Source organism: Galeopterus variegatus, unplaced genomic scaffold (genome assembly GCF_000696425.1).
Source record: "Galeopterus variegatus unplaced genomic scaffold, G_variegatus-3.0.2 Scaffold5987, whole genome shotgun sequence".
In the NCBI taxonomy this organism is placed as follows: Eukaryota; Metazoa; Chordata; class Mammalia; order Dermoptera; family Cynocephalidae; genus Galeopterus; species Galeopterus variegatus.
In genome coordinates, this window is record NW_007732098.1 from 21,517 (window position 1) to 40,561 (window position 19,045).

Below are 19,045 nucleotides of genomic sequence, written 5' to 3' on the forward strand. Positions count from 1 at the left end.
TTTCCCTCCCTCCTCCTTCTCTCCTTTCCTTTTGTCTCTCCAGACAAACTTCCAATGCTTGTCTAGGCCACATAATAATAAACCCAGCTTCTGACAATTCTCAAATTTTAGAGCTTACAATCCCAGTTCCCCACAGGATGTTGGTTCATCTTCAGTTCCAGTTCCAGATCATCCTTCTCAGGTCCAGTTCCAAAATTCCTAGGTACTTGTTCTCATCAGCCTGGCTTTGGTCAGATGTCATTCCCTGTACCAATGATCTGTTGAGAGGTCGTACATGGTGGCTTCCATGATAATCACATGAATGAAAGGCAATTCACACCAGAAGGGGGTGCCATCCAGGCAAAACATCAACGGTATGTATTGGTGTTACATATAGTTACACCACGGTAACTATTATGGATGCAGGGGGAAAGATAAATCTGCAAAGCAAATAAGGAAGGATCCATCAGAGAGGTAGAAGGAAACCAGAAAGGACCATAATTTCAGGAAAGCCAAGAAAGGACAGAGGTCCAACAAGGACGGAGGGGGTCAACAATCTAAACTGTCAAAGAGAGGTCCAGTAATTTATAGAAGAGGGATCACTGGACTTAACAAGGAGGTTGTTGGTGATCTTGGCAAGAAGTTGTTCCAGTGGGAGTAGGAAATGGAAATGGAATGGTATGCAGTGGATGATAGATTTTAGTGGATTCACAAGTAAGAAGTAGATAGAATACAGATGATTATTTCAAGAAGGCTGACTAAACATTAGGAGCAAGGAGAATAGATATAGGGAGATGTGGAATCAGAGGAAGATTTTTTTTTTAATTAAAAATATTGTTCATATTTCTTACGCAGACATGTTCAAATACTGGTGGGAAGGAATCAGGAGAAAGGATATAATTGATAGCCATTTTTATTATTACTGCCCATCTCCCCTTAATTAAAAATATTGTTCATATTTCTTACGCAGACATGTTCAAATACTGGTGTGAAGGAATCAGGAGAAAGGATATAATTGATAGCCATTTTTATTATTACTGCCCATCTCCCCTGAGCTGTGCAGATCTGGGCAAGCAGGGACAGGGACAGAAGCAGGCCTTGGCAGAAAGTATGAACCATTTCACCTTTTCCCAGACCACACTGGAAAATAGGGCAGAGAGAGGAGGTGCCTGGCCTCAGCCTTGGGTGACCCAGGTTGGGGCCCAGGGAGAAACTAGGGGCCTGGGATTGGACCCAGAGAGGACTGTGTGGAGAACAAAGGGTCCTCAGGCTGGAACCAGTCCTTGGTGGGTGGGCACACAGCAGCTATATTCAGGAACAGGCAAATTTGCCATGTGCTCTGATTTCCCCATCTCAGAAAGCCATGCCTATCGCTATCCCCCCACCTACTCATTCCTTATCATCTCTGCCAAGCTGTCACCTTCTTTCTCAGCCCCACTTCCGCACCTCCCATCACTCCTCAGCTGCTGCCCCTGCCTTCTGCTCTCACCATCCTTGAAACTGGCTCACCAAGGTCACTTTCACCCCCTTGTCACATCCAAAGACTCCTTTTTAGTCCTATCTTTGTCAGCTACTTGGCAACACTGAGACTATTGATACTTTTTTGAAACTCTATTTTCCTTTTTCTCCCATGAAGCCACTCTCCCTGAGAATATTTATTCCTCCTCCTAGGACAACAACTCTTGTTTATTAAGCACCTAGATCTGTAAGCGTTTTACATTCATTATAAATAATCCTCACCTGGATGCAAGACAGGTCCATGAAACAGATGAAGAAACCGAGGCTCAAGGCAGTCAAGGGGTTTTTCCCCATAGCAACCAGTGATAGAGTCTGGATTAGAGCCCAGATTTGCTGCACTGCCCTCAACTCAGCGCACTGTCTCCCTCACCTCTCCGGCCCCTCCTCAGCTTCTCTAGTGGGCTATGGTTGCACCCACCTCCTTCTCTTCTCACTTCCTTAAGTGAGCACCTCTGTGAATGGCTTCAGTACTCACTTTTGTGTTCCATGTCCCAGACTGGTAGTTGTTGTAGTTGTTGCTGCTGCTATTATTAAGAACTGAGATTGGTGAAGTGTTTGCAACATGGTAGCCACTGTGCCAACTTCTTTACGTATGTCATCTCATTAAATCACTACAATAACCCTATGAGGTAGGTACTGTTATCCTATTTCCACTTAAGGAAACTGAGCTGTAGAGAGATTAACCAACTTGTCCCAAGATCAACAGGAGCTCAGGTTTGTCTGATCCAAGAGATATTCTCTTGACTGCCCTCTACCTGCCCTACTAGTGCCTCACACTTGACATGTCTACATTGGAGCTCATCTGCCCCTACTTTCTGTGTGACTGTAGGCAATTGAACATCTGAGCCATGATTATTATCAACTTGCCCCAAGCCTGTCCTTTTTGTGTGCTAACTATTTCAATAAACAGCCCTACCATCTCCCAGTCAACAGGAGTTGTACAAGACTCTTCCCTCTCCCTTTCCTCCCCATTCCTCATTCATCAAGAAGTGGTGGGCCGGCCCGGTGGCGCACTGCTACAGTGCGCCGCTTGGGAGCGCGGTGACACTCCCGCCGAGGGTTCGGATCCCACATACAGACCGGTTCCCGCTCACTGGCTGAGCGAGGTGTGGGAGCTACACCGAGGGTTGCAATCCCATTGCCGGTCCCGGTCCAGTACGGGCGCGACACTGAGGGTTGCGATCCGTTGCCAGACACGAAAAAAGACAAAAAGGAAAAAAAAAAGAAGTGGTGACTGTGCTGTAAAAAGCACTGTTCTCACCGACTCGGTCCTAGTCCTTCTCCTTCTTGGACATAGCAAGAACCTGTTCTCGGGCCTTCCACATCCTTCCTTCAAAGGACCTCCCTCAGACCTGCTTGTCCACATTATTTTCCCTTCTTAGCTTCCTCTACAGAGCAATCTTTCTAAAAAACAAAGCTGACCAAGTCTCCCGAGCTCCATGGGCCCCTGACTCTCAGCAAAATCTCCTGGCTTCCAAAACCCAGACTGCCTGGCCCCGCCTCCTCTGCAGCCCCTGCTCCCACACAACCCACTACTGACCATGGGAGAATCTAAACCATTCCTGGCTTTCCCTTTCACCTTTCCTCCTGCCCTTTCCCCCGGCTGTAGAGGGTGCCCTCTGCCTCTCCACAATCCCAGTCCTGCCCCACACAGCAGTATGTGTTTTTCCAGCAACACTGAGCCTAGTGGTGAGTGTGCTCAGGTGGGCAAAATCAGTAATGTCTTTTATAAAAACTATGTGGTTCCAGAACAATATGAATGTACTTAATGCCATAGAACTGTATGCTTAAAATGGTTAAAATGCTAAAACAAAACAAAACAAAATATAACTCTTCTCCCAGGTTCCAGCCTCTGGAACTGGTAGCAACGTCATTATTAGGGCCCTCTTTACCCCATCCTCCCCAACTGTGAAGAGGTCCTGAGTATTTTTTGCTGTGATTCACATGGTCTCTGCTGAGATGCCCCAGATTCTGAGCTCAATGTCCAGGATCCTTCCTAAGCCCACCCTGCACCCACTCCTGGGGCACCATTAGGGAGTATTCCTGGGTCCCCCCTGCCCATGCAAACACAGACCCCCTCTCTGTTTGGGAGGGAGTCCTCTGGATTGCTTTGCCTCCTCTTCCCTCTCTGTAGTATAACCCCCTCAAGAAGCTTAGGCTTCCGGAAGGCCAGTCAGGAAGATGTTTGTGGTTGACTTCAGGCTTAGGTTTGAATTCCTCCCCCCAGGAGACAGAAGAAAAAAGGCCCCACCTTCTGCACAAGACAGTAAAGGGAAGACCACAACTAGAACAAAACTCAGTTAACATCTCAGTAAGTTATCCCAGCACACCAACTCCTGCCTCAGGTGGTCAAATCAAAAGATATTCTTATCTGCACACACAGACACACACTGCAAACACACATACATACAACTCACAAAGCAGAGGTGCACATATGAGTACATACAAGCAAAGACACGCGTAAACAGACAACAAACCTACTTGCAGACATAGGCATGCACATAAAACCCACATTCACACAGAGACACACGTTTAACACTCACTACACACTCACCACACAGGAAAATACACATAAAGAGATTCACAGGCCTCCATAACACACAACACACACATGCACGCACACACACATAAAGATAAACCTACCAACAGAGTCACATGACAGGTGTCAGCGAAGGTGTTTTGGACCAACGACTCAAGAGAGAAGTCCGAGATAAAGATACAGGTCAGTTTTCTAGAAATTGGAAGAATGTGTGCATGTGGAAGGCAGGCTGGTGGGAGAGAAAGCCAGGTAGAAATAGGGAAGAGTGAGATCTTGACGCCAAGGAAAGAGGCTAATGGTTATTTATAGGGTACCAACTGCTGGCCTAGCCCTCATTTATTCATCTATTCATTTAACAGTTGCTGAGCTGAGCCCTCTGCTGGGCGCCAGCCCTATCCTCACATAGGCATGGTCTGTGAGGGAGAGAGACCTATCCATGACACCTACAACAGAGTGGCAAGTACTGCGACAGGGGACGCACCTCCCACCTCTGGGCAGCAGTGGAATGTAGATGTCACGGAAACTTGAATCAAATGTTTAACAAGTAGGAGTTGGCTGGATGAAAAACAGAGATGGGGAAGTCAACTTGGGCCAAGGGAATAATGCAGAGGAAGGTATAAATATCAGTTTCCTGTTGCTGTTATAACAAATTAAAAATTTAGTGGCTTTAGACAACACAGATTTGTTCTATTACAGTCTGAAGGTCAGAGGTATGAAATCAGTTTCACTGGACTAACGTCAATGTGTTGGCAGGACTGGTCCCTTCTGTAGGCTGAGAGGAGAATGTATTTCCTTGCCTTTTCAGTCTCTAGTGGCTGCCTGTACTCCTTGGCTTGTGAACCACTATTCCATCCTCAAAGTGCATCACTCCAGTCTCTGCTTCCAGCATCACGCTGCCTTCTCCTGTGACTGAATCCTCCTGCCTTCCTCTTTCCTATCAGGACCATTGTAATTACATCAGGCTCACCCAGATAATCCAGGATAATCTTCCCTATTCAAGATCCTTAACTTAATCACCTCTGCAAAGTCCCTTTTGCCAAATAAGGTAACATTCATAGGTTCTGGGAATTAGGATGTGGATATATTGGGGACTATTTTTGAGCCTACCACAACAGAAGTGGCATTATTGTCTCACAATCTTCAAAACAACCTCCAATGTAAATTTTGTTATCCACCGATTGAAGGTGAGGAATCTGAGGCTCACAGAGGTTAAGTGATTTGCCTTAGACCTAGATAGCTAGATAGATAGACAGACAGATAGATAGATAGATAGATATTTTAAAATAGACTGAAAAAAATACATGCTTATTATTCAAAAATTCTGCCTTAGACCTAGATAGCTAGATAGACAGACAGACAGACAGATAGATAGATAGATATTTTAAAATAGACTGAAAAAAATACATGCTTATTATTCAAAAATTATAAGCCATATGAAAAAATACAAAGAAAAACACAAAAAATCACTCAAAAGTCTCACCACCCAGAAATGGTCAGAATTACATTTGGTAATGATACACATAGATAGAGAAAGCTGTACGGAGAGAGGGAGAGGGAGAAAGAACAAGAGAGAGCGCGTGCCAGGCAGGTAGAGGAAATACATAAGAGTAGAACCGTCCTTACAGTCCTAACGGGACATACTTTAGGAGCTATTTATTAACCCAAAGTAAAAAATATACTTTTGCTTGAATTTAATAGAGGGAAGAGAAACTAAAGTGAAAAATCAGAGAATAGCTGAGCTTCTGCCAAGTATTTTTTCACCTCAAGAAAGTCGTTCCTGGGCCGGCCCGGTGGCGCACTGGATAGTGCGCAAAAGACCTCTCTCAAGTTCAGAAAAGCGAGGTTGAGTGAGAGTTTGGAGTAGGATTTCTACCACATTAACTCTCAGTATCTCAAGCCTTTCCTGTACAACAATACTTGGTTTTTAGCCATATCTAGTCTGTATTTTGCTGTTTCTAGTTTATTACATCTGTGATGGTATTATTTTAGTCCTCTATTACTTTCCTTTTCATCTCATTCTGTTGTTTTGTCATCTCATCTTTGATTTCTTTGTTCTATTGATTTCATACTTTTTTTTTTCCTTTTTGTCTTTTTTTTACTGACCGGTAATGGTATCGCAACCCTTGGCATTGCTCCCGCACCTCGCTCAGCCAGTGAGCGGGAACCGGTCTGCATGTGGGATCCGAACCCTCGAGCAGGAGCGCCACCGCGGCTCCCAAGCAGCGCACTCTCCAGTGCGCCACCGGGCCAGCCCTTGATTTCATACTTTTAATAAGGCCTTCTCTAACAGTAAGAACTTGCCAGGAATCTGCTTTTATTCCTTTGGTTATGTTTTCTTCTAGACTGGCTTCTTCATCTACTTTTTTTGCATTGTCCTCATTGCCCCCTTCCTTCTCTCTCTCCCTCCTTTTCTTCCCTTTCTGCCTCTTTCCCTCCTGCCTGCCTGTTTTGGCTGTGGTCTGTGTGCCTAAAGGCCGTGCCATTTTCTTTCCTCTTACCCCTATCTGCCATGGCTCACATTTAGCAAACCTCTCCTTGCTCTGGAGTGAGGTCCTTGAACCCCCTCCCCTCCTGTCTGGACCAGTTTATCCTCCCCTGGAAGCTATGATTTGAAGGCTGGCTGTTGATTTCAAATCCTCCACCCCACCTCTATGGCTTGAGGGTGGCTTGGCTGGGACTGCCTGACCTTGATGGGGCCTCAGTGCTGTCTCTTTTTAATACCCTGTTGAGCATATCCAATTCCTGTAGGCATTGGCTTGTCCCCTGCACCTCAGTCCCATACCCTGGAAGATGCCAAGTCATGGCAGCTCTTCTTGCCTCTGCTGAGGTCTCATGGAGGGACATAGGGACTTCTGCTTATGAAGGCTTTTTCCCAGACTGGCCTACCTATACACCTAACAGTCCACTTCTTTCAGATGACAGGATACTAGTGAGAATTCTTGTTTTGTTGACTCATCTTTTCTCAGTGCTACCTTGCGGGATGGGATTAGGAGACGTACCACTCACTCGTTGCTCCAGAATCTTCTGTTGGTTTCTTCAGCTATCACATTTTAAAGTTTATAAAAAGGATTTCCTTGTTGGACTTGGTGAGTTTGTAGCAGTGTTTTGTTTTGGGTTTGTTTTGGCTTTTGTTCATGTTTTTAGTGGGGGGAGGGCTGGACTGGGGGGATTCTGTGACAGCTTCACTTTGTCATCCTAACCCAGAAATCCTCACCCTTGCCTTATCCATACCTTGCCCCTCAGACCCCTTCCTGTGGGCAAGACTCTGGCAGTCCCAGGCCCCAGCATTTCCAGATCCCTGGAATGAGACAAAAGGCTCACAGAAGTAGGCCTCAGCACATAGTGGGTGTTTGGTCCGTGGTAGAGAGGGAATGTACAGGGAGCATCTCAAGGAGGCAGCATCAGAGGGACCTCACATGCTTCACAGGAAGGCATCCTGGGCAGAAGCACAGCCTGAACCAAGGCATGGAAGGAGAGGATACTCTCCAATTACTCTTCCAATTACTGGGGAGCAAAGGGGAGTCCAGCTGAAAGAGTGCCAGCTAAAGAAGCAGGAGAGAAGCTGGAGAGGTGGGCAGGCATGGCCTAGGCATGCAGGCTGGCATGGGGGCCGTCCTTGTATGGGACCAAAGCACTTAGCTCTTGTGTCTGGAATCCTAAGGCAGGAGCAGGTACAAGTAGGAAAGTCTGGTTCGTTGTCTCTCCTCCTCATCCTCAGCCCCTCCCAAGGAACCTTCTCTGACTGCTCCACTCTCACTGCCTCCCTGTCCTGCTAAGCCCCAAGATGTTCCTGCTGTCTTCTCTACAGCCATAGATCAGGCCCCAGCTATGGCCACACCAGGCACACTCTCCAATGCAACCACACTAACATACCACCGATACGCCGCTGGCCACCTAGCCACACAAAAACATAGACGGTGCACAGTTGCACACCACCACAACTTGCCTGTGATGGCAGAGTGACACATGCTGTTGTGGGCATACTTTGCACACAGCCCCACACTGGCTAACTCCCTCTCTGGGGCCTTCCTGGCCACCTAGCCACACAAAAACATAGACATGGTGCACAGTTGCACACCACCACAACTTGCCTGTGATGGCAGAGTGACATATGCTGTTGTGGGCATACTTTGCACACAGCCCCACACTGGCTAACTCCCTCTCTGGGGCCTTTGCTTCTGAATCTCCTAAGAACCTGCCCTGCCCCCTGGTGGCCACTCCCCAAGCTATTGCCCTTCTGGGAGGACCCTAACCATTCCCCTTCTTGGCCTGGTTCCTGCCCAAAGAAGCATCTGGCCTAGAATAGTTTCTCCCCTCAAACTGGACCTGTCAGGCCAGCCTCCCCACTCAGACTGGTGCTGTCAGGCAAGGCCTTCTCAAATAAGGTGACCAGCTGCCCCAGTTTGCCTGGAACTGAGTGGTTTTCCAAGACTGGAGATATTCAGTGCTAAAACTGAGAAAGGCCAGGCAAGCTAGGACAAGTTGGTGGCCTTTTTCTTCAGACCAGTGTATCTTCAGATTAGTCTCCCCTCAGCCTAAACCCATCAGACCAGACCGTTTCCAACAAAATCGTTTCAGAAACATGTCCCAGACCAGCCCCCCTCAGACTAATCCTGTCACACAGTCCCTCTCAGACCCACTCACCTTCAGATTAGCCTTCCCCATCAGAGTGGTGCTGTCAGGTAAGGTCACCTCTAGCCTCTCTCCTCAGACTGGCTCCATGTGATTCTTCTCAGAGGAGGCAAGGGTGGGGGGATTACACTCCAATCCTTCCTACCCCCAGGACTCTAGTCCTGCATCCCCAGATAGGTAACACCTCCTGAGGGTCCAGTCGGTGGCCCTGGACATAGTGGACAAATGGGCCTCAGGACATAAAGACACAGATCAAATGCAGGATGCAGAGCTGGGGTTTGGAACCAAGCATTCTGTTCTCTCCATGTGAGAATTAACTTTCTCAGAGTCCCATCCTACAGAGGTAGTGTGCCCACCGGCTCTGGGGAGTTCTCAGGGCCGGGGCTGCCCAGGAGGGATTCCTGCTTAATATCTCCCTCTCTTCTGGCTGGCTGCTGGGAAAGGCAGACGTGGGATGCATGTGTTGGTAGCCACCAGCCGGGAGCAGGAATGAAGGGCAGGCAGGTGGCCGAGAGGGGGCAGCAGAAGCCAGGGCAGCCCCCCAGCTCAGGCTGGAGAGAAGCAGCGGCCACAGGCTGGGGTCTGGACCTGGGTGGGAACACACAGAGGGAGGCAAAAAAGAGAATGACTGACAGAGTGGGGGAAGAGGAGACAGAGATGGAGATACATGCCAAGAGACAGAGACACAGAGCTGGGAATAGAGACACCCAGAGACAGAGAGATAGGGAGGAAGGCAGAAGGGAAGATAGAGACAGGGAAGAGGGACAGAGATGTGGTCAGGGATGGAGACAGAGAGAGAGAGATGGATAGAGAGACAAAGAGGGGAGACGAGATGGGAGACGACAAAAGATGGAGACACACAGAGAGAAAGAGATGGGATAGAGACATACAGAAAAAAATACAAAGATAGGGACCAGGAAAAAGACATATTCAGAGAGAGGAATGGGACAGAAAGAGACAAATACAGAGATGGGAATGGGTTCAGCAAGAAGAGAGGGGTGGGGTGGGGGTGCAAAGTCTAGACGTGTAAGAATGGGGCTGAGCCTCGCTGGGAGGAGAGATTAAGTGGGCAGGGGCTAATAGGCCAGGACACAGAGGAGGGTCCCCATCCCCAGTGCACTAGGGGGAGCAAAGAGAACGGGGGCTGGAAGGCTGGGACCCAAACCTCCCCCTCCCCCACTCCCCAGTAGTGTTTTAATTCTCCAGGTTCTGTTTTAGCTCCAAGACTGATATCTGTACTTATCCCCGACTCCCCAGGGCCACCATGGGAAATGAGTGTGGAGGGGCAGTACTCGAGGGAGGCAGTGGCAGACAGCAACCAAGACCCTCCCAGGTGAACTGCCTCTGCGAGGTCAAGGGGCCAGGACCTGCACGGAGAGATGACCACACCGGGGTCCAGCCCAGTCAGAGACAATGACACTGCTCCTCCACCCACCTTGGGCTTGGGACAGGGCTGGGTCTCTCTTGAGGTTGGGGACAGGGAGATGCCCCAGCCCTCCCCTCCATCGGCCTCCAAGGCTCCAGCAGGCCCCTTCCCCTCTTCTGTCCCCTTTCCCAGGCCCCACATAATTGCTTTCCCATGTTGCTAATGGAGGCCAGATTACTGATGCCCAAGCCCTAGGTGGGTGGTGGGTGGCTCAGGGCTGACCAAGGCTCTCAAGGCAGGAAGGCAGCACCAACCAGACCCTCAACTTCAGCCCATGCACCACAAGGATGGAGAAAGGTGGAGGTTCTGACACACCCAAGGAATACAATGTCCTTGGCAAGAGAGTTGGCAACCCCCTGCTATCTTGACCCCTGCTGGACCTGAATGCAGGTTCAGGCCCGAGCCACACCTCACAGAGACCAGATAGGCAGAATGGGGCTTCAGGGTAGAGACAGGTCCACAGCCACTTCTCAGGATGTCTATCTCGGGACCCTCTTCCCGTGAATGAGGAACCATACGCTCCCAGCCGGGGCTCTTCAGCCTGAAAAGCCACAGGTCTCTCCCCACCAACACCAGGCCTTTGATTTCCACGGATCCCCCACCTAGAATACCCCTCTCTCCTGTGGCCTGGAGGAGAGCCAGCCCTTTTCACTCTGGAGCCCCACACCAGGCCCCTACTCAGGGTCTGTGTCCTGTCCAGGCCTGACTCACCCGTACTTGAGGCTCTGTGAATCCCCCTCCCAGGGCATGATCTCAGGTGGGCCTGGCGAGACCAGTGAGGAGCAGCCATTTTCTGAGCCTGGTCTGAGAAGGGTTTGAATTGGGGGTGTGTGTGTGGTGACATTGGGGGATTAGTGCATTAGTGCTCAGTACTTGCTATGGGGAGTGTTTGTCAGGGTGGACACATCTGAGTAAGTCAGGGCTTTGACTCCACCCCTCTTCTCGCTCCAGGCTCCCAGGGCAAGGCCAAGCCTGGCGATTAGTGCATTAACAGAGGTTGGTGCTCAGTACTTGCTATGGGGAGTGTTTGTCAGGGTGGACACATCTGAGCAGGTCAGGGCTTTGACTCCACCCCTCTTCTCGCTCCAGGCTCCCAGGGCAAGGCCAAGCCTGGCTTCCCAGGTTGGGGCTCTGGCCTACCCCCCACTCCCATCTCCTGGTCAGAGGGTCTGCCAATCTGGCCCCAGCCCTGGGCATTCCCAGCTAAGGAGCCTCAGTAAGGTGGCTTCTATGAGAAGGGCTACACCAGCAGGCCTGGTGCAGACAGGAAGCCCCTCCTGTGAGAAGTCAGAGGTACCCTGGTGCCGAAATTTGGGGACTGGAAGGGTGTGGAGAGGGTATGGAGCTGGACCAACGACTGGTCACGCTGTAAAACCAAAGCCCTAGGCCTCTCTAGCTTGACTTTGAGTTCTAACTATAATCTAACCCTGGAGGTAAACCTTGTACTCCACAATTGCAGTCCCTAATCATACTCTAAACAGCCTCATCCTTCAGGCAGCCTCGCTGCCTACCCAGGCCCAGGCCCCTCTTCGCTCTGAGCTCTTGTGGCCTATCTGAGCCATGGGCCTGACCTACTGACACTCCTAAACTATGTCTCCTGACTTGCGGGGATGTCACATGCACACACCCCAAGGATGAAACCTGGCCGCCCCGCCTCCTTCCATCTCTCTCCCGTCCAAGACTTCAGCAGCCTCCAGGACTGCCTGGATATCCTCATGTGGGACCAACCCCCTCTGGGACCGTCATTTCTCACAACTTTGCCCCTGGCCACATCTCTGTGCTCCAGGGAAGCCCTACTCCTGAAGAAGGAGAAAACGTTGTTACCAGATGTCTCTGCCTGAAAGCTGAACTGTCTCTCCCCATCTTCCCCAACCATAATTTCTTTCCTCCTCCAGGCCTAGAAGGGGAGGGGTCCTTGGAAGAGGGGTACCCTCTCAAAGTGGGTCTGTTCCAAGGACTCATGAAATGGTGACATTTAATGAGAACCCCCCACCCCCCCATCCCTGTATATACATCTATAAAAAATTCAAATACAGCAAGTTACCATTGAGTCAGACTAGAAGGGACTGACAGGGCATTAAATACTGTGGGGTAGGAGGAGGATCACAGGAGAGTTGTACAAAACAGGGGCAGAGGTGGGGGGACTGAAAAGTGTGGGCACTGGGGGGAGGGGGATGGCTGGGTCCCCCCAGCGTCAGGAGCTTATAATCTGATGGTGGCAACAGAGACCCTGGGACAGACAGGAGGCTCGGGCAGGAGGAAAAACTGTGGATGTGAGGGGCTCCCCTCAGGCCCCCCAAGGGCTCCTGGGAGTCGCTGGCGTTGGAGGGTCCAGCCCGAGGGGGTGTGGGGGGGTCTTTGGTGGGTGGGTTAGCTGCAGGGTCCTCCTCTCCTGAGGGCCGGCTTGATGTGGTGGGGCTAAGGGGCGGCAGGCCCGGGCCCGCCGGGGTCTCTACAAATTGTGTCTGAAGAGAATGCAAAAGGTCCTCCTGCCCGTGTGCAAAATAGAAACTGGGGTCTGCAGGCTCAGCTCCAGCCTCCTGCTCCTCTGCAGGTGCTCTGGCATGTCCTCAGTATGCCGGGCTCTGGGGAGAAAGGGCAAGGGGCTGTGAGGGATAAGGCTGAGACGGGTGTCCCCTGAGGCTCCCCTCTGCCACCTAGCCTCACTTAACCTACCAGATCAGGAGACTGCTAGCAGTGGTGGCAGCGGCAGCCAGGGCCAGGGTGACAGGGACACTGATCAAGAAGGGTGCTGAGGGTCCTCCTCCGCTGCCCAGCTCCCCAGGGTCACAGATCTTCGTGGTGGGCGGGGGTGCCAATGAGCTGGCGGTGCTGGTCGTGGTCTCTGGGGAGCATGGGGGAAACTCAGGGCAAGGTCAGGCTGGGGACCTGCCCAGATGTGGGGTTCATGAAGCACACTGTTCCTGCATCAGACTGGTACTGCCTCCCCCATCAGTCAACCCCTGCTTCCTCTCTCAAAGGTGCCATACCTCCCCCATCAGGGAGCCTTGTTTCCCAAGGCTCATAGATGACCCCTCCACCCAGTGACCCCTACCAAGGATATCCAGATAGCAAGGACCAGGAATGGCAGGGGTTGGGCAGACAGATGGGAGCATGGCTGCCACAGAGTGTGGAGACCCCTGGAGCAGAGGCTCCCAGTCCTGGGAAGAGTTGGAGGGAGTGGGATAGAACGAGGCAACAAGCAGTCCAACTGAGAGCACAGGGTGCAGGGGAGAAGGGCAGGCTCACCGGGGGCCTGGGCTTCGGTGGTGAGGTGCCGTGGTTCCTCAGTCCAGGGCGTGGCATGGGCAGCCACACTCCAATCGCTCCACGTCCCAATCTCATTGTCCTTGGCTGCCACCTGGATGATGTACTCCTTCCCGGCATAGGCATCTGTGATGGTGTGCGCTGTGCCATCTGACAGCTCCACCTGCAGCCAGACCATGGGATGGGGAGGGGAGTAAGGACACCCCTGGGGGTCAGAAGAGTGAAGCACTCCCCAAAGGAAGTGAGAACACCTCTGGGGAGAGGAGAGTGAAGACAACCCTGGAGGAAAGACTTCCCTGGGGAAGGGAGGGGATGTTGAGAATATTGTTGCGGGAGAGGGAAGACATCTCATGGAGCAGGCCCCCGAGAGAAGGAAGTCATCACTGAAGGAGAGTAATGAACTCTTTAAGGAGACTAGAAACACCCCCAGGGGAGAATAAGGAGACTTCGCTCAGTGTCTAGGACTCTGCTGTTTCCCCAGTTCTCTCACAACCCCCCCGGCCTGAGTCCTGACCTGAGCCCCAGCCTGAAGATGACAAGAGCAGTGTGGTTAGAGGGGACAGTGGTGTGCTGCCCTCCACTCCCATCGGGAAGCAGCTTAGAGATAAGGTTACAGACACTGGAGCTCGGCTGCCCAAGTTCAAATCTTGGCTCATCACTAGCTAGCTGAGCAAGTTACTTAACTTCCATGTGCCATGCCCTTCTCATCTGTAAAATGATCAACCATAGCATATATCTCTTAGGGCTGTAATGAGGACTAAGGCATTTGGAAAGCGGCAAACAGACTTCACCTAGCACTGTCATTATCCTGGGTTCTGGCTGAGAGTGTGGGTTCCCAGATACCCAACACACCCACCAGCCTGGCCCCAGTCTAGTTATCACCCTGCCTGAGGCTGGGGTGGCAGGACACAGGACAGCTGCTCCATTTCCTCCTGGAGGTATCGCCACCCAACTCCCACCCCAGCTGGCCCCATCCTGCAGATCTCCCCCCCACCCTCCAGGCCGGCCTGCCTGTCCGGCACCCCTCCCAGGCCCAAGCTGGGCTCTGGTTCATCTCAGCGGCACCCGCCGCCTCATTAAGCCGCCTCGTAAACAGGGGCAGCCGGCAGGGGCGAAGGAGGGGGCTGCTCTGGGCCATGTCTGGCTTCAGGGCTTTTTTGGTCCCTGTTTCAGTCTTCCTCCCCAGAAAACTGGGGTCTGGGCTACCTGATCTGACAGGCTGTGAATACACGCACACATGTGTGCATGCATATTCGTGCATGTGCAGTTGGGTCCAAGTGGAGCAGGAAGCCCCTCCAATTCCTGCTGAGTCTGTGGCCCTGATGTGAGAGGCACTGGTAAAGGTCAGGGACATGGTGAAAGATGTTTTGGGCCCAGACCCTGGGTTTGGTAAATCATATTCCTAGCTCTGGGAGATGGGTAGGCCCCAAAGACCCTCCGCTCCTGGAGCTGGGGCCCCAGTTCCTCCTCTGGCCCCCCAGTCCCCCTGTGCTCTGCAAAGATGCCCTCTGGCTGAGTAGCCCCAGCTCCTTTGGCTTCTCCCTTCTTCCATGATTTGGCCCACAGGCCTCCACATCTGTCTTTCTCCAAGGGGAGGGAACCATGGGGAACAGATCAAATTGCCACCTCATTGGTGGGCTCATGTGGGCACCATAACTCTAGGAATGTTCCCAGGAGCCCAATGCTCTCCCGGTGGCCACATTCCCTAGCTCAGACTCTCCTTGCTAGGTTGTCACTGATCCCTTAATCCGCTCCTTTAAGAAAAGGGCTCCTCAAATGGCAGGAACTCCCTAGTCTCTGGCTTCCACCTCGCCTCAGAGTCCTCCATCCAGTCAGCTATAGCAGATGTCAGCCACAGCTTCCAGGCCTCCATGCTGAGTTAGGACCAGAGCAGGTGATGCAGGGAACTCATGCTGGGTCCCAGTACTTGCCTCCCCCTTGTCCATGCTGAGACAGCCCCTGCCAGACCTCCAGTACCCATTCTTTTGTAATTCCTGGCCTGTATTTTCCTCCTGAAAATCCAAGTGATGCTTCTCTCTGCTCTCCCCTCCACATTGCCTCCCAATCATCCATCTGCCTCTCTCCAAGATCAAGGATGGTAGGCAATTCCTGGCCTGTATTTTCCTCCTGAAAATCCAAGTGATGCTTCTCTCTGTTCTCCCCTCCACATTGCCTCCCAATCATCCATCTGCCTCTCTCCAAGATCAAGGATGGTAGGGAGTAGATTCTGTTCAGAACAAAATTCAAGTTGAAAATTGAAAAGAGCCATAAATCTAGCCATCTCCAATGCCAATGAGATATGGACAGGGCTAGTATGTGCCACAGGCCAAGTGTGTTCCTGCCAGGGAGCCTGCACACTTCACTCTGCCCACATCAGTGTGGGAGTCAGTTCTGCCCATGGTGCAGGCCAGTACATGGTCTTGGCATGTGGTCACACGCATGTATGGAGCATGGTTCCTGCTGGGAGCCACGTGTGCGTGTGCACGTTCCTGTGTGTGTGGTGGGCGTTGTGCCAGGTCCACTGCAAGGCGTGTGCGCCGCAACGCGTGGAGCTGCTGCCTGTAGCTCGTTAGCAGGGGAGGGGGGCTTGTGAAACTAGACCCTGGTTATTAGCAATGCATTAGGCTCAGGCAGCTGGCCAGGCAGGAGGGACTCCGGACTCTGTCAGGGAACATGTGAGTATGTGAGCAGCCTTGGTGGGGGCCAGGCCCACAACTGGACAGGCACCCAAGAATCGAATTACACACTTTAAAGGCCAGCCGGGAGGGGAGCATGAGGAAATGGAGCTGGAGCCTGGTGGATGCTGTGGGAGTACAGGTTCAGGTTGACCTCCGGGAGACAGCCTGGGTTGCTCCATGGAGTGCCCTCCCAGCCCCAGTCCTAGCCCACAGACTCAAAGGCCACACAGACTGCCTTTAGCTCTATGGGCCCAGGCTCTCAATGTGAGAGAACCCCAAGTCTGTCCCAAACCCCTGGCTGCTATCCAGAGCTATCATGGCTTGATCAACATCCAAACCACAACCTAACCCCATGCTAACCCTTGTCCACTTCATGGTTCCCAGCCCAGGCAACCTTCTGACCCATAACCTTAAGCTGACCCCTAAGCTAGGTCTGACTTCAGGGCCCTGATGCTAGTCATAGCCTAAACTCACACTCTGGACCAAGCTTGACCCCACTGCCTGATCCTGACCCTTTGAGCCCATCTATGAGCTCGTGAGGACAGGGACTGTCCTGCCCCTTGGGTTCAGCACAGGCCAGAGCCAGGGCCAGAGTGTAAAGAGGGAGATGTCTGGTCAGGGCTGAGAGTTAGAGGTATGGGAAGGGAAACACTGCCACCCTGCCTGCCATCTCCCTTCCAGCAGTTCTCTCCACTACACTGGGGAGCCACAGAGACAGATGTCTTCTCACTGCACTAAGGGGAGGTCCCTGGAAATCCCTAAGGACACCTTCCTCAGCTCTGTGCACTCTCCCAGGTCCACCTGGTCCCTTCTTGCCCTGGAATGCCTCTCTGATTGCCATCAAGTCCCACACTGGAGCTGCTACCACCTGGGATATGGGTGCCACTCATGCCATGTGGCTCTGATTTAAGCACCCAGGATCTGGGCAGGGCAGGGCACTCACATGTTGCCACTGGTCCAGGATGAGGGGTCGGTAGCGCAGAAAGAACTTGAGAGGAAAGGATTCAGGGTCAGGCCATGTCGAGGGGGTCTGCCACGTCACCTCCAGCCGACGAGGGTTGCTGGGCACTGGCCGGGCCACCACATTTTCTGGAGGGTCAGGTTTCACTGTTCGGGAGACATAGCTTCATTACTACACTAATCTCTGGGAACAACCCCACTTTGTCAGCCCAGCCACCAAGTTGACCTTCTCATATTGTCAACCATTGTCATCATTGTCATGGTTGCCATACCTCTTTTCTGTTGTCAGTTCTGGCAACCACCATTAATACCATCTCATTACTTCCACCCCTGACATCCCCATCATCCCCAATGACTGTCACACTACAGTCAATGTCACCAGCTCTTGATATCAATATCCCAAATTTCATTCCATCATCACAACACAATCCTCAAAGTGACCAGCATCCCAATAACTAAGCCTATATGAAGCCTCCACAATTACCACTGATCACCCCATTGTCACCTGGATTACATGCTCCTGCACTAGCATCACACACTCCCCCAAGCCTGTTTTTTCACCTCAATGTTTCCAGTTCCAAACTGAGACATGGCCTCCCTTGGAAGATTATGGGTTCGAAGCTGATCTGTGGTTCAAGGTTAAAAGACAGTCCACAGATATTGCAGATCTGGGTTGGAGGTAGGCTGGAGATCTGATGGGAGTGTCTAAGTGTCCATCTTATGTGAAAATAGCCCGGCTGGAAATCCAGCCATGGGGTGTCGGGGGAAGACAGGGGCAGGCAGAGGGTCTGCCTGAGACGAAGTAGAGGAAGTCAGAAGGTCTGGCTGGATGGGGCAGGGACCAGCAGAGGGTCTGGCTGGGATGGGGGTTCGAGGGGAGGGCGGTATCTGTCCCAGCCCCGTCTCCTGTTCTGACACCTCATTCATCACAGGCCGTAAGGAAGCCATTAGCGTGGGGGGGGTGGGGGGTGGAGGCTGCAGCTGCACAAGGGTCTGGCCCCGCCTGCCCCCCCTTCCCCCTGCTGCATGCTCTGGGAGCCAGAGATGATGGGAAGAGCTGCTGGAGAGATCTTGTGGCCCTGTAGGTAAAGAACATTCACTTGCATGTTCACAGGCGTCTATATGTCATGCATGTATGTGCACATGTACATTCATGCCACATATACCTGTGCACAGGCATGTATGTACCAGGTATATAAGCATATGCATGTGAACACCCCCACCAACACTCATGTACACCTCTCACACACACATCACTAACACACTCCCACTGGAGTATGCAGTGGGGAACCCCCCCACTGACACACGCACCAATGGTGAACTCGTCGAAGGTGATAGCTGTGGCATTGTGGCCCAGGGCATTGCTGACACTTATAGAGACCTTGTACTTGATGGTGGAGAACAGGTGCATGTAGCGGATGTGGCAGCGGTTCTTGAGGGCCGGGTCCTTCTCACAGACCATAATTTTGGAGCCGTGCCTGGGGAGGGGTGAGACTCAGGTATTGTTACCAACAAAAAGGGTCAGGTGAGGCAAAAGTTGGGGGAAGGTCAAGCCCAAGGCTGGGCTGAGGGCTAGACTGAGGACATGATAAGGGACTGGGGGAGAAGTTAGATGTCAGGGCTAGAACCGGGTCATAGGCGCAGCTACTCACAGCACGGTCACATTGAAGGTGTTGGGGATGTAGGTAGGGGTGGGCAGATGCCAGCTGCAGTAGAAGCCCTTGGGGTAAGTGTTGGAGCGGCAACTGAGCACAGGCTCCCTCGGCGGCACTGGGGGTGAAGACAGTGTGGTCAGGACATTCTTGGAGCCCCCAATCCCCTGCACTAGTGTGGGGACAGGTGGGCCCCAGAGCCCCAGCTCTCCCCCCTCAACCCATCATCAATGCCAAAGGTGGGGGGGGGCTGTCAGCGAGGGTCTGAGGCTTCCCAGGCCACAGAGAGCCAGATGTTTAATTAAAGAAAAACAAGGGCTGTGCGGAGAGGGAACCCCCCCCCCCCCCCTGCCCAATGGAGGCAGGAACGGGGGGGGGCGGGGAACGGGGGGCC

At 52.1% G+C, this 19,045-nt stretch overlaps 1 protein-coding gene across 2 annotated transcripts in view; it reads right to left on the reverse strand.

Annotated features, from left to right (window-relative positions):
• Nucleotides 1–12,051: 12,051 nt before the first annotated feature.
• CNTFR (ciliary neurotrophic factor receptor) overlaps nt 12,052–19,045 on the reverse strand; it is a 31,744-nt gene continuing 24,750 nt past the window's right edge. The window contains exons 4-9 of one of the 2 annotated variants that reach the window (XM_008590306.1): nt 18,652–18,769; nt 18,311–18,477; nt 16,983–17,146; nt 13,344–13,524; nt 12,771–12,939; nt 12,052–12,679 (exon numbers count right to left, since the gene is read on the reverse strand). In XM_008590306.1, the coding sequence (XP_008588528.1) occupies nt 12,679; nt 12,771–12,939; nt 13,344–13,524; nt 16,983–17,146; nt 18,311–18,477; nt 18,652–18,769 (800 nt within the window). In that variant the 3' untranslated portion in view covers nt 12,052–12,678. Of the gene's footprint in view, nt 12,680–12,770; nt 12,940–13,343; nt 13,525–16,982; nt 17,147–18,310; nt 18,478–18,651; nt 18,770–19,045 lie in introns of those variants that run through there. The other variant, XM_008590308.1, reaches the window with a different exon arrangement.